The 14,555-nt window shown below is 38.9% G+C and overlaps 1 protein-coding gene across 2 annotated transcripts in view; it reads right to left on the bottom strand.

Annotated features, from left to right (window-relative positions):
* The window catches only part of GFPT1 (glutamine--fructose-6-phosphate transaminase 1), a 64,219-nt gene that overhangs the window by 28,983 nt on the left and 20,681 nt on the right, over positions 1-14,555 (bottom strand). Inside the window, exons 5-10 of one of the 2 annotated variants that reach the window (XM_021713251.1) lie at positions 12,797-12,931; positions 10,786-10,847; positions 7,910-7,989; positions 7,655-7,708; positions 4,331-4,436; positions 921-1,084 (exon numbers count right to left, since the gene is read on the bottom strand). In XM_021713251.1, the coding sequence (XP_021568926.1) occupies positions 921-1,084; positions 4,331-4,436; positions 7,655-7,708; positions 7,910-7,989; positions 10,786-10,847; positions 12,797-12,931 (601 nt within the window). The remainder of the gene's footprint in view (positions 1-920; positions 1,085-4,330; positions 4,437-7,654; positions 7,709-7,909; positions 7,990-10,785; positions 10,848-12,796; positions 12,932-14,555) is intronic. The other variant, XM_021713252.1, reaches the window with a different exon arrangement.

Genomic DNA, 14,555 nt, shown 5'->3' with positions numbered 1-14,555 from the left:
GCGAGACCTCATCTCTACAATAAATCAAAAATGAGCCAGGCGTGGTAGCGCGCGCCTGTAATTCCAGCTACTTGGAAGGCTGAGGCGGAAGGATTGCTGGAGCCCAGCAGGTTGAGGCTGCGGTGGCCGGGAGTGGCCACTGAACTCCAGTCTGGGCAACAGAGTGAGACTTCAACTCAAAAAAAAAAGAAAAAAAATATGCAGTTTTAGAAAAACAAGAATGAAACAAATTTAAGTTTTGGAGTCAGAAGTTCAAATCATAGTTCTATCCTTTACAATCTAAACTGGGGAAATTCCTTAATCTGTAAAATAAGATAGCAATTATTCCATAGTGTGGATTGCAGGGTGGATTAATACAGCAAGGAAACTAACATATAGTAGTTAATTTTTAATTAATCTCTTTTTTTTTTTTGAGTTGAAGTCTCACTCCGTCACCCAGACTGGAGTGCAGTGGCACGCTCCCAGCCACCGCAGCATCGACCTGCTGGGCTCCGGCGATCCTTCCACCTCAGCCTTCCAAGTAGCTGGAACTACAGGCACGCGCTACCACGCCCGGCTAATTTTTTGATTTACTGTAGAGATGAGGTCTCGCCAAGTTTCCCAGGCGGGTCTCAAACCCGCAGGCTCAGGCAATCCACTCACCTCAACCTCCCAAAGCGCGGGATTACAGGCTGAGCCACTGAGCCTGGCTTAATCTGTTTTTTATATTAAAAACAGCAAGCTATAAATTAATTTGAAGAACTATTGTAGAACCAGCAGATAATTCCTCTGAAGAATCATGCCATTTCCTGGAGTTATCCCTTCACTAATCATGTGGAAGATCCCACTCAGCATTATTATTATATTCATAGCTAGAACAGGAAATAGAAGGTACCCTTTCCATTAAGGACTCCAAGCTATAACATGACAAAAATTTTCACCCTTCATGATCTGCTGGAGTTCCATCTGGAGTGTTTGTACAGCTCGTCCAGGGTGATCTCCTGCAGTTCGTTTAATTCGATGGATAGAAAGGCGGCCATCCACTACTGCTGCAACATCATCATCTTCTAGAAAAATGACACGATTCGTGTGTTCTATGACAGCACTATAAAATTTTTAAGAAGATACTACAATCAATAATCAAGAATCATTATTACAAATGGAACTATCATTATGGATCAAATTTAAATACAAACTGTATCAGCCTGCAATATCCAATATCATTCTCTACAGGGGAGTGAGGTGGTTACTGCTGACAAAATAATATAAGGACTTCTGTACAGTAACCTAAACCAAATTAGATCAGGTCAGAAGACATAGTTATTTCTTCCTCATTCTATCCAACAAATCTTTTTATTTTAACTCCCAAATATTTCTCAAAGTTTCTATGTCCCCTAACACAGACCAGTTCAAGCTCCCATCAGTTCCTTGGCTAGATGACTGCAGCAGCCTTCTAATTTGTACACCCACATTCTCTCTTATCTCCCTCCATCCATTATCCATTTCTACCAACACTGATAAAAGGTTACAACTCTCAAGATTTCTCGCTTACCCAACAACCCATTTGACACTTTCCTTTTGGCTCTCAGGAAAACAACAGAAAGCCTTACTGTGACCCCTACACCTCTCCAAGCTCATATCCTACCAAATTTCCCTTTACTCTCTCTATTCCAGCCACACGCACGCCATCCCAAGCTCTCATAGGCAAAGCCATCTGCAAAGAATGAATGTTCTTCACTCTACCTCTTCACCTAATTAGCTTCTAATTTCTCTATAACTCAGTTCAAGCATCACTCTCTTAAAGAAATTTAATTATGCCGGGCACAGTGGCTCACACCTGTAATCTCAGTACTTTGAGAGGCCGAGGAGAGAGAACTGCCTAGCTCAGAAGTTAGGCTACATGGCAACATGGCAAGATCTCACCCCCACAATAAATTGAAGAAACTAGGCCAGGTGTGGTGGCTCATGCCTGTAAACTCAGCACTTTAGGAGGCCGAGGCAAGAGGACTGCCTGAGCCTGGGGGTTCAAGACCAGCCTGGGAAACTCAGTGAGACCTCATCTCTACAATAAATCACAAAAACTAGCCAGGCGTGGTGGTGTGTGTTTGTCGTTCCTGCTACTTGGAAGGCTGAGGCAGAAGGAGTGCTTAAGCCCAGCAGGTCGAGCTTGCAGTGGTTGTGAGCACGCCACTGCACTCCAGCCTGGGCGACAAGAAAGAGACTCCAACTCAAAAAAAAAAAAAACACCAAAAAATTAGCCGGGTGTGGTGCCACATGCCTGTAGTCCAGCTGAGGCTGCAGTGGCCAAGATCGTGCCACTGCACTCCAGCCTGGGCAACAGAGTGAGACTCTGACTCCAAAAAAAATAAAGCAAGAAATTTAGTCACATGAGATTAATAAGCATTCTGTAGCTCTTGTCACAGCTGGAATTCTACACTCGTGTGATTATAGTTTTAAATCTCTTTGTGTCTCTTTCAAAGAAAGAGGTTTTTTTTGTTTGTTTTTTTTTGAGTTGGAGTCTCACTCTGTAGCCCAGACTGGAGTGCAGTGGCTACTCCCGGCCACTGAAGCCTCGACCTGCTGGGCTCCGGCGATCCTTCCGCCTCAGCCTTCCAAGTAGCTGGAACTACAGGCGCGCGCTACCACGCCCAGCTAATTTTTTGATTTATTGTAGAGATGAGGTCTCACCAAGTTGCCCAGGCAGGTCTCGAACCCGCGGGCTCAGGCAATCCACTCACCTCAGCCTCCCAAAGCGCAGGATTACAGGCTGAGCCACCGAGCCCGACGAAAGAACTTATTAAGGCAAGTAATATGTTTACTCTCCATTATCTCCTGAAGCTAGTATATGGCTTTGCTCAGTGTTCAATATGAATGCATGGATCAATGAGAAAAGGTGAATATGCTTCTGCGGTTCCCAGTTTATTTAAGCCATAACTGTCAACTCTGTACAAACCAACTTAATGACAGCAATGAAACATCTTAGCACTGACTACATACCTTACACACTTGCAAAAATAGAAAACAGCAAAGTTTGTTTCCCCACTGAGATAATACATTACCTCAAATCTTTAAAGGCATCATTTTCTCGTTTTTATTATTTTTTCTTATTTTCAGGCACAGTGAAGGACTCAAATTTTTGAACCCTCATCACCATTAGTTTCATTTGTAAATGCCCTAGAATTACACTGCATTTTCTTTCAATATGTTTTAGCCTAGTATTATTCCTTTATAAAAAATGATTATGCTAAAAATTAATTCTAAATGTAAAAGATAAGCATTTATATTAGATTAAAACTATACCATAATTGGGATACTAAGCCACTGACTCTAGACGCAGAAAATAAATGTCAGTTGGGCTCGGTGGCTCATGCCTGTAAACCCAGCATTTTGGGAGGCAAAGGCAAGAGGACTGCCTGATCCCAGGGTTTGAGACCAGCCTGGACAACTTGGCGATACCTCATCTCTACAATAAATCAAAAAATCAACTGGGTGTGGCAGCACACGCCTATGGTTCCAGCTATTTGGAAGGCTGAGATGGAAGGATCACCTGAGCCTAGTAGGTTGAGGCTTGAGCCTGTCATTGCACTCCAGCCTGGGTGACAAAGTGAGACTTCTACTCAAAAAAAAAGAAAAAGAAAAAGAAGTGTCTACTGAAAACTAAAACTACAATAGTTTAGCAACTATACTATAACTGGTAGGATACTCATTAAACCATTCCATACTCCAATCTAAAATCTCTTTACCTTACAAAACCTGGGTATGGCTCCAGGAAGAACAAAAAATATATATAAGAGCTCTGAAGTAAATACACCAGAACAACTCTCTAGGAGTAAATGTGTTCTTGATAAACTGACCTACATACTTTGAGGTGAGAGAAAAAGTGTTCTTATAGCCCCATCCCCAAAACAGTCACCTATATCTTCTTAGGTAAGAAAGTTCTCTCATACAACATGACTAGACTGATATACAATGACTTCTTGTTTTCCTACAGCTTGAGAATTTTTTTTTTTTTTTTTGAGTTGGAGTCTCACTCTCTGTCAGCCAGGCTGGAGGGCAGTGGCACACGCTCGGCCACCACAGCCTCAACCTGCTGGACTCAGGCAATCCTTCCACCTCAGCCTTCTAAGTAGCTGAAACTATAGGCATGTGCCACCACACTCAGCTAATTTTTTTATTTATTGTAGAGATGAGGTCTCGCCAAGTTGCCCAGGCTGTTCTCGAACCCACGGACTCAGGCAATCCTCTCACCTAGGCCTCCCAAAATGCTGGGATTATAGGCATAAGCCACCACGCCTGGCCCAGCTTGAAAAATTTTGCTAAAAATCTCTTTGAGTCACCTAAGAAAGCTCACCTTGCATCAGAAGCAAAGTAATACTCCACGGCTTTTTCTTCAACAGGAAAAAGGCAAGTTGTGCTGTCAACACGAGAAAGATTGCAGCTTCCTTTCTTGTCTTTGCCTAGAGTATATAGTTAACATGAATTAGAAAACATGTAGAAAACTATGTCCAATACAGAAATACACATAATTTTTTTTCCAAAATCTACCCAAAAAAATCACAGCAACACAAAATAATTATAGCAATCCTAAAATGCTGGGTAGATCACCTTATGTCCATGCAATAAGCCAATAACAGATAAAAAGTGTAGAGTGAAATAGCAACTATCAAAGAGTGTGTGGCAGATAACAGTGCTATATTTACATTTAAATATTTATTTTCCAGATAAATAATTTCTTACTATCAACTGTTTTTAATCAAAAGTATGTATAGACTAATCTCAATTTGACTTTATACAAAGTTTGATGGATTTAACACATACAAGTATGTGTACCTACACTTACCATAAAAATTACATTAAAAATATCAATATTGTTCAATAAAAGTAAAATGAAGACTAGTAGCAAATTAATTTTCATTATTTCATAACAAAACTTTAGATTTTAACAGGAAGTAATCAAGCTGCAGTCTACATTGATTTTGATTTAAAAACAAAACAAAGATACTTATCACTCTCTAGCCATGGTATATCATATGTAGCATCTATGTTAGAGACAGAAAATGAATAAACCAAGAACCTCTCCTTTTTTAAATTGGGTTCTCTTACACTTCTTTTAAGTCAGGATAAAGTATTGTCTTTTTGTAATGTTAATATCCTTTTACTTCTAACACTTCAGAATTCTAGCATCCAATTGTCAAGTCATTGATTGATAATAATTTTCTTCTTTTTGCTCACTCAAAACTAACATCAAAACTAGAATATTAAAGTTTGACAAGTTAACACAGAAAAAATGTTAGCTGAAGACTATATAAATGTCCTAGAGGCCAGGCTCGGTGGCTTAGCCTATAATCCCGCGCTTTGGGAGGCTGAGGTGAGTGGATTGCCTGAGTCCATGGGTTCAAGACCCGCCTGGGCAACTTAGAGAGATTTCATCTCTACAATAAATCAAAAAATTATCCAGGTGTGGTAGCGCGCACCTGTAGTTTCAGCTACTTGGAAGGCTGAGGCATAAGGATTGCCAGAGCCCAGCAGGTTGAGGCTGCAGTGGCTGGGAGCGTGCCACTGCACTACAGTTTGGACAGAGTGAGACTCCAAAAAAAAAAAAAAAATGTCCTAGAAAAAAACATCTTTCTCCAAGGCCAGGACATAGTAGACCTTAGAAACTATAAACACTATACCCAGTAAATACCACAAATGTACTTATAAAAAATTCATATTGTATCTGTCCTCTAAAATGCATATAGATTTGGTAATAATTATTCTTAGAAATGTACATCCAAATGTGCTAATTATCATGATTTGATCATTACACATTGTATAATATACTGAAATACCACTGTATCCCATGAATATATACTTACTATAAGTCAATTAAAAATAACAATAAAAAGTATTTAAAAAGAAGAAATATACAAAGTTCTTTACCATCTGTGATTACTCGGTGTGTTTTAGGAATGAAAACAAAATAACTCATCCCATTTAAATTCAACAGCAGAGAAGATATCAAATTAAAAAATAAGTATAAGATGACATCCTAGAAAAGGCAACACTATAGAAAAATAACAGATCAGTGTTTGCCAGGGACTGGGAATGGGATATAAGCTAACGACAAAGGGCAGCTCAAGAAAATTTCTGGGTGACAGAATTATTCTGTATCTTCACTGTGTTGATGGCTATGCAATTATTTGCATTTGGCAAAATTCAATGAAATGAAACTACATCAAAAAGTAAAGTTTACTATAGCTTAAAAAAATAAAAAATAAAAAAACAGTAAAAGGAGAGCCCAGCATCTACATTTTAAAAATAAACACAACTAGCTTTACCTTTGGTTATAAAATGTCCTAACAGGCTTAGAGTTTCACTGTGTTCTTTCTCTAAACATTGATAATTTCATTCTTCAAGTAACAAAGCAAAACATCATTAAAATACTTAAAACAATTTGAGGTATTACTGTCTGTTGGAATGAAAACATTTCTATACGAAATCTATATGGCTCTTATAATCTACACAATGTTTTCCCATATATTATCTTATCTGATTTAAGTGGAATAATAGAATTACTATCATCCCTGTTCTACAGATAAAAGAATAACTTTATTTGGTCAGTGGTCATACCTTGAAAAAAAACAGCAAAAGTCTGAAAGCCAGGCCAGTTTTGTCATCTCCTTTATACATCCTCTTTTTAAGAGGCTGCTCTTTTTAAAATAAATTTGACTGAGTCACACATTATCTATCTTCTAGAAGCTAGAGAAATAAGGGTTACTCAAACACAGTTCCTGAGCTGAAAAAGCTCTGTCTCATGATAAATTTTTCTTCCAATTTCTTAATCCCTTGGCCAATGTTTTCTCAATATTTTTAAAAAGTCAAAGACAACACATAAGGTAATGTAGATAATATATATACAAGCAGAATTATTAACAGAAACCTTGAATTCTGGATCCAAATCCTATACTCTTAGAGTAGTTTTACTACTCAAAAGGGGAGGAAGATACTATAGAAGGAGAAGATAAGAAATTCTAACATCTCAGGGGGATTGAAGGTTGTTGAAGGAAATAACTTTCCACTCCAGATAAAAAACTGAAAGCAGTCACTATTTAAAAATGATCAGGTTTCAAGTACTTTACTAAAAGTTTTTCTGAAAACCAAAAATTATACATTGATAATAGGGGTTAATTTCCTGAACCCACCACCCTATCTTTCACATGGAAAGCATGTGAAAGCAAGTAAATGGAAGGAGCACATTCTTGTTTTTCTGTATAACTCTTATCACTAAAATGTCCCAGAATGTGCATAGCTAAAAGCCTTTAAAAAAATTCACACATAAATATAAAAGAACAATGATTCCAACTTCAAATAAAGTCAGTCAAGGTATCAACTGTAAATTTAAAAGTAATATGCCATGCATAAAATAAAAACCACTGAAAAAACTTCATGATTTCAATTTCTCAAATCTCAGAGATTTTAACAAAACAAATCATTAAAAGCCATTTTCTAAATGCAAAAGCAGACAGACAAAATATACTCTGCAAATTAGAAAAATGTCAAAATATATTTCCCTAAAAAATAAGCACATTTTTAGAGGCCCAGCACATTCATTCACTCCAAGAACAGAGAATTAGTAAAGAATGAACAAAAGAGGAAAAGCTTCCTCCCCATTCATGCAAAGTGCATTTCCCACCTCTTTCTCCCTGTGATCCCCACCGTGTGAATTTTGATCCAATATGAGTTCTAGCTAAGGATACACAACAGAAAAAAAATTCTAATTGTCAGGGAACTCACAAAAACAAATATTTTTCATGTCTAGACAGAACTATACATACACATGGATATGACCAAAAGGACACTTAATCCAACTTAAGAAAAACAATTCTTTATTGTCTCCTGAGCTCCATTTATACATTTTCCCAATAATATGATGCAGAAGTAGTTTTACCTGTTCTATAGAGTATGGGAATGTGATCAGTAGAAAGTTTATGTTCACTCCGTACACCAATCAACAGAGGGCTACCTCGCCTAAAAATGCAAGATTAGTCAGAATGAAATCACTTTTATAAATAATGCACTAACAATAATAAAATTTAAATTTAGGTCGGTCATGTCATGCCTATAATCCCAAAGGCAAGAGGATCACTTGAGGCCAGGGGTTCATAACCAGCCTACACAACATAGCAAGACCCTCATCTCTACAAAAAAATAAATAATTTTTTTTTGAGTCAGTGTCTCACTCTGTCACCCAGGCTGGAGTGTAGTGGCACAATCACAGTTTAACACAGCCTCAATCTCCTAGGTGATCCTTCCACTTCAGTCTCCCAAGTAACTGGGACTACAGGCATGCACCACCACCCCCAGTTAATTATTTCTATTTATTTATTTATTTATTTATTGTTGTAGAAACGAGGTCTTACTATGTTGGCCAAGCTGGTCTCAAACTCCTGGCCTCAAGCAATCCTCCTGCCTCAGCCTTCCAAAATGTTGGAATTACAGGCATGAGCCACTATATCCAGCTAAAAAAAATTGTTTTACAATGAGCCTAGGCATGGTAGTGCACACCTGAGGTCCTAGCTACTCAGGAGGTTAAAGTGGGAGGATCACTTGAGCCAAGCAGTTTGAGGCTGCAGTGAGCTATAATCGCACCACTGCACTCCAGTCTGTGCAAAATAATTAGACCCTGTCTCGTAAAATAAAACCAAACAGGCAGCACTCAGTGGCTCAACCTGTAATTTGGGAGAATTGCCTGAGCCTGCAGGTTGGAAAACAGCCCAGGCAACATGGAGAGACCACGACTCTACAATAAAATTAGCCAGGTGCGGTAGCACACACCAGTAGTTCTGGCAACTTGGAAAGCTGAGCTGGAAGGATTACCGGAGGCCAGCAGGTAGACACTGGGATAACCACTGAACTCCAGCCCGGGCGACAAGAGTAAGACCTCAACTCAAAATAAATAAACCAACCAACAAACCAACCAAACAAACTTTTAACAAAAAAAAAGAAAAAGTGGCCAGGTTTAGTGGTTCAGCCTGTAATCCCAGTACTTTGGGAGGCCGAGACGAGTGGATTGCCTGAGCTCGTGGGTTCAAGACCACCCCAGGCAACTTGGCGAGACCTTGTCTCTACAATAAAAAATTTTTTAAAAAAAGCCAGGCATGGTAGTGTTTGTCTGTAGTTCCGGCTACTGGGAAACTGAGGCGGAAGTATCGCTGGATCCCAGAAATTCGATGCTGGGGTGGTCGTGAGCGTGCGTGCCACTGCATTCCAGCCTGGGCGAAGGAGTGAGACCCCAACTCAAAACACACACACACACACACACACACACACACACACACACACACAGAGAGAAAGTGTACTAGAGAAACAGAATGTATATCAAATATTCTATAGTAGGAGCTGGCAAACTTACCAAATGGCCAGGTCTGTATATTTTCATAAGTAAAGGTTTTTTTATTTCCTTCTTAAATTGACAAATCAAAACTGTATTAAATAAAGTTTTATTGGAACACAGCTATGACCTTTCTTTTACATTTTTTTTTTTTGAGTTGGAGTCTCACTCTGTCGCCCAGACTGGAGTGCAGTGGCCGCTCCCGGCCAGCACACCCTCGACCTGCTGGACTCCGGCGATCCTTCTGCCTCAGCTTTCCGTGTAGCTGGAACTATAGGTGCATGCTACCACACCCGGCTAATTTTTTGATTTATTGTAGAGATGAGGTCTCACCTGCCCAGGCGGGTCTCGAACCTGCGGGCTCAGGCAATGCACTTACCTCAGCCTCCCAAAGGCGCAGGATTACAGGCTGAGCCACCGAGCCCGGCTACATATTTTTCTATGGCTGCTTTCATACTACAACAAAGCTGATTAGTTGCTACAAAGGCTACGTGGTCCAGAAAGCCTAAAATATTTACTATCTAGGCCATTCCAAAAATGTTTGCCAACATCTGTTCTATAACAATGTATTTAAAGTTTTATCTTTATGGCTGGGCACGGTGACTCACGCCTATAATTCTAGCATTTTGGGAGGCCGAGGTGAAAGGATTGCCTGAGCCCAACGTTTGAGACTAGCCTGGGTAACTTGGTGAGACCTTATCTCTACAGTAAATCAAAAAATGAGCCAGGCATGGTGGGCATGCCTGTGGTTCCAGCTACTTGGAAGGCTGAGGTGGAAGGATTGCCTGAGCCCAGCAGGCTGAGGCTGCGGTGGAGGAGCATGCTATTGCCCTCCAGCCTGGATGACAGAGTGAGACTCCAACTCAAAAAACAAAACAAAACAAAGTTTTCATCTTTCTTAATGTTAAATGGAGGCTTCCTTTCCATTGTGTACAGTATGCCGATATAGGAACATGTAATTCTGCCTTCAAATTAAAGACATCTCTCTCTTACCAAATCTTAGTGCTTCTAATTACTCTAAAAATGATTTTGTGATCAGGCTTAGATATCATCACAAAACTAGTGATGGTACAACTATCTATGAATCTATCTAGAATATGTTTTGAAAAAATATGGAGAAAGTTAATGTTTGGGGCCTGAAATGAGATAATATTCAATACCCAAACTCACAAAGTAACCATGGTAACCTCCACAAAGACAAAAGGCAAATTATAAATGCCAAAATATATTTGCTTTATTAAGGGATACTGTCAAATAGAAGATAGTAAAACAACAGACCAAAAGGAGCATATGAAATATACTCACACAAATATCTCTAAGAAAGGATACAGCCTTTACACTAAAGGGTCATTTATAGTCTACAGAGAATAAACATGTAACTTAAATGTTTCAAAATACATATAATTATTAGTCATTATGAGATTTATATGTACCTTGTGCCAACTGCTTGTCCAGGAAAATGAACACTTTTAAATACGAGTGCAAAAGCACCTTCCTATAAAGGGGAAAAAAAATATTAGCAGTATTTAATAATCAACTATTAAATGCGAAATGCCTAAAACATACTGGCTTCAGCATAGAAATTTTTTTGTTCTTACAAGTGATCTTTTGTATTCATTTGTAAGTCTAAATTTTAAGTAAATACTTACTCTTAAGCTTTGGTGTATCCAAGACTCATCTTTAAAATTAATCCTCCTCTCCAAATATGCTCAATAGACAAAAGTGCCAATAAAAGACCATTTAAAAAGTCACCCTTTATACATGCTACAAACACTTCTCAATACACACAACATATCTCTATCATCTACCTAGCTTATCATAATACTATGAACTAACAAGCTGAAGACAGAATTAGAAAAGATCCCAAGTTCAAAATCCCAAACTTTTCTCTGCCCTAGTAATTATATACATTAACTTCCACTCTTTTTGACTTTGACATTAGAGATATAAATACCTCGTATATGCAATCATAATTATTAACATGCACACTATACCCCACCCCACCAACCAAGCCTCCTTAGGGACAAGGCCTAAAGAAATCAAGAATGGATAAAGAAGGAACATAAGGTAAGAGAGGGAAGAACCACCACAGAACACAAACTGGATTATACAGTGAATTGAAGGAAAAGCCTATTTAGAAACAAGAAAAGGTTTTGAAGTCACACTCCTGTTTTGGGTAAAGGGAAGAATATTCTTGGGTAAAGGGCTCAATATTCTCCATATCCTTTCTCCTCCTTAGCTATAGATATCATAAAATTTGAGTGGAAGTGGAAGATGAGAGTTGGACCTTAGTTGGGAAGTAGAGAGCTTTTATTTATTTATTTGTTTGTTTATTTGTTTGTTTGTTTATTTATTTATTTTTGAGTTGGAGTCTCACTCTGTCGCCCAGACTGGAGTGCAGTGGCCACTTTTGGCCACTGCAGCCTCAACTTTCTGGTCTCCAGTGATCCTTCCACCTCAGCCTTCCAAGTAGCTGGAATTACAGGCGCACACTACCATGCCCAGCTAATTTTTTTTATTTATTGTCGAGATGAGGTCTCGCCAAGTTGCCCAGGTGGGTCTCGAACCCGCGGGCTCAGGCAATCTGCTCACCGGCAGAGAGCTTTTAAACCGAAAGACTCAAGTTACGAGTAAGGAAGAGGGGTATAAGTATCACTATGACCTTGGACTTTTGTGGATCTTTGATGTCTTTCATCTTTAGCTAGGGATGGGATCAAAAATAATGCTGCTTCTCTTGGGAAATAAAAAAGTATGGGGCCAAGGAAAAGTCCAAAAGGAAAAGTAAGTAATTGACTTTGCTGCCTCAGAGACAGACACTATTCTAGAATAAAGACTGTATTTCACTGCAGCTACACTTTTGGTAAGTTATTGGTTGGGATGAACATTTCAGTGAGCAGGAGGCAAGAGAGTAAAGAATTCTCTAACGTGTGCATAGTATACATGTGCATGTGTGGTATGTATGGGTTTGTGTGCATGTATACATAGTTTTTAGACAAATTTTGATTGTGGATTATTTGTCAACCCCATGATATTCAACCATAATAAAATATATAGAATTTTAAGTGTGTGTGTGTGGGGGGAATCAATAAGCTAAACAACAGTTTCTCAAAATTATTCAAGTTGATAGTTACATATATGGGAAATAGTCAAAAATACTCAAGTTGATAGTTACATATATGGGAAATAGTCAAAAATACTCAAGAAATTAGCACGGTCTCTACTTTTCAAACTTAATTTTAAGTTTGGCCAGGCACAATGGCTCCTGCCTATAATCCCAGCACTTTGGGAGGCCAAGGTGGGAGAACTGCTTAAAGCCAAGAGTTCAAGACCACCCTGGGCACCACAGTGAGACTCTACCTCTATAAAAAATTTGAAAAATAAAAAATAAGAAAGTTTTTTGTGATTAATTTCAGCATAATTATCTTTAAAAGTGTGGTTTAATACCAGTTGCTGGATAACTCTTTCCACCAAGGTAGTAAAACTGATATCTTGACTTTCCCGATTGTCATACATATACTTAACGAGCTTGGCAATTGTCTCTGTGTCTGTTTCAGATTCAAAGTCATAGCCTTTGCTTTCCTAAAAGTAAAAGAAAAAAAAATGACACATTTAAGGCAATATTCATAATATTTAAATCTTTGCTACAGAACAATTCCATCAAAAACCTGACTATCTAATATTTTTCAACGCTGTACTCCACTACTCATTATTCAAAGTTGAGGTTACTATCTGATTATAGTGACCCCAAAATAGTGTGGTATTCTGTATAACCGAATGTATACTTGAGTTATAAAGCTCTATATATGACACACATAAATTTTAAATAATTAAAGCATCATGAAATACATAACATTCACAAAACACTAATTCCATAATGAATATAATTTTTTTATTATATTGTACTGTTCAATAAAATAGCCCTACCTATATGTAACTATTAAAGTTTAATTAAAACTAAATAAAATTTAGAATGCAGTTCCTCAGTCATACTATGTGGACAGTGGCTACTGTACTGAACAGTAAATACACAATATATCCATTATTGCAAAGGTTCAATTGGACAGCCCTAAGAAGGTACTCATGAAGGTCACTGAAAGGACATAACATGAAGTCAAGAAGCATCTGTTATAGATTAATGACTTACAATCTAATATTTCAAGCTATGTCATCAAGCTGGAAACCTTAGGTAAACAATACTCTCCATTTATGAGGCTATTTTCAACTTTCCAGTATTGTTTCAGCTGCCGTAGCAATGCTCATAATAATTTGCTTAGTCATAGTTGTTTGTGTTCTGGCATGCTGCTTTACCAGTAGTAGGCAATTTTATTCCATGGGTTTTGTCTCAAATTTCACTCCTCTTGCTCTAGGTAGGAAGTAGTTTGGGGCATCTCTATACCCCTATCCAGCAGGAAGCAGTTACAGAAAACTGACCTTTGTTCCTCTTCCCCAGCTACAAATAAGAATAGTTTAGCTGGGCACGGTGGCTCATGCCTATAATTCCAGAACTTTGGGAGGTTGAGGCAAGAGGACTGCCTGAGTCCAAGGGTTCAAGACCAGCCTGGGCAACATGGTGAGGCCTCATCTCTACTATAAATAAAAAAAATTAACCAGGCATGGTGGCACACACCTGTGGCTTCAGCTACTTGAAGGCTGAGGTGGAAGGATCACCTGAGCACAGCAAGCCAAGGCTGCAGTGGCTGTGAGCATGCCACTGCACTCCAGCCTGAGCAAGAGTGAGACTCTGACTCAAAAAAACAAAAAAAAGAATATTTTAAAACAAGAGGGAAAAATGAAAGGATAAAATGCCAAAATGAGATGACTTAATTAAATAATCAGCAACCATTTTGATACTGCCTAGTTGTCTAAAATTACCTAGCCTGGCCTCTGATCACTAGCCAAGGACAGAACCAGTTCCTCAGGAGTAGTTATCGATAATTGCTTTATAATTCCTCCCCAGCTTGTCTTGTATTAGACTTTCTACTCCCAGTGTTTGCCCCCCAGTCACAAAAGACGGAGCTAAGCCGGGCTTGGTGGCTCAGCCTGTAATCCCATGCCTTGGGAGGCTAAGGTGAGTGGATTGCCTGAGCCGCGGGTTCGAGACCCTCCTGGGTAACTTGGTGAGCCCTCATCTCTACAATAAATCAAAAAATCAGCCGGGCATGGTAGCGCATGCCTGTAATTCCGGCTACTCGGAAGGCTGAGG

The sequence above is a fragment of the Carlito syrichta genome, unplaced genomic scaffold, assembly GCF_000164805.1.
Source record: "Carlito syrichta isolate Samal-C Ts95f unplaced genomic scaffold, Tarsius_syrichta-2.0.1 Scaffold304375, whole genome shotgun sequence".
NCBI lineage: Eukaryota > Metazoa > Chordata > Mammalia > Primates > Tarsiidae > Carlito > Carlito syrichta.
This window is presented reverse-complemented; position numbering and strand designations above follow the sequence as displayed.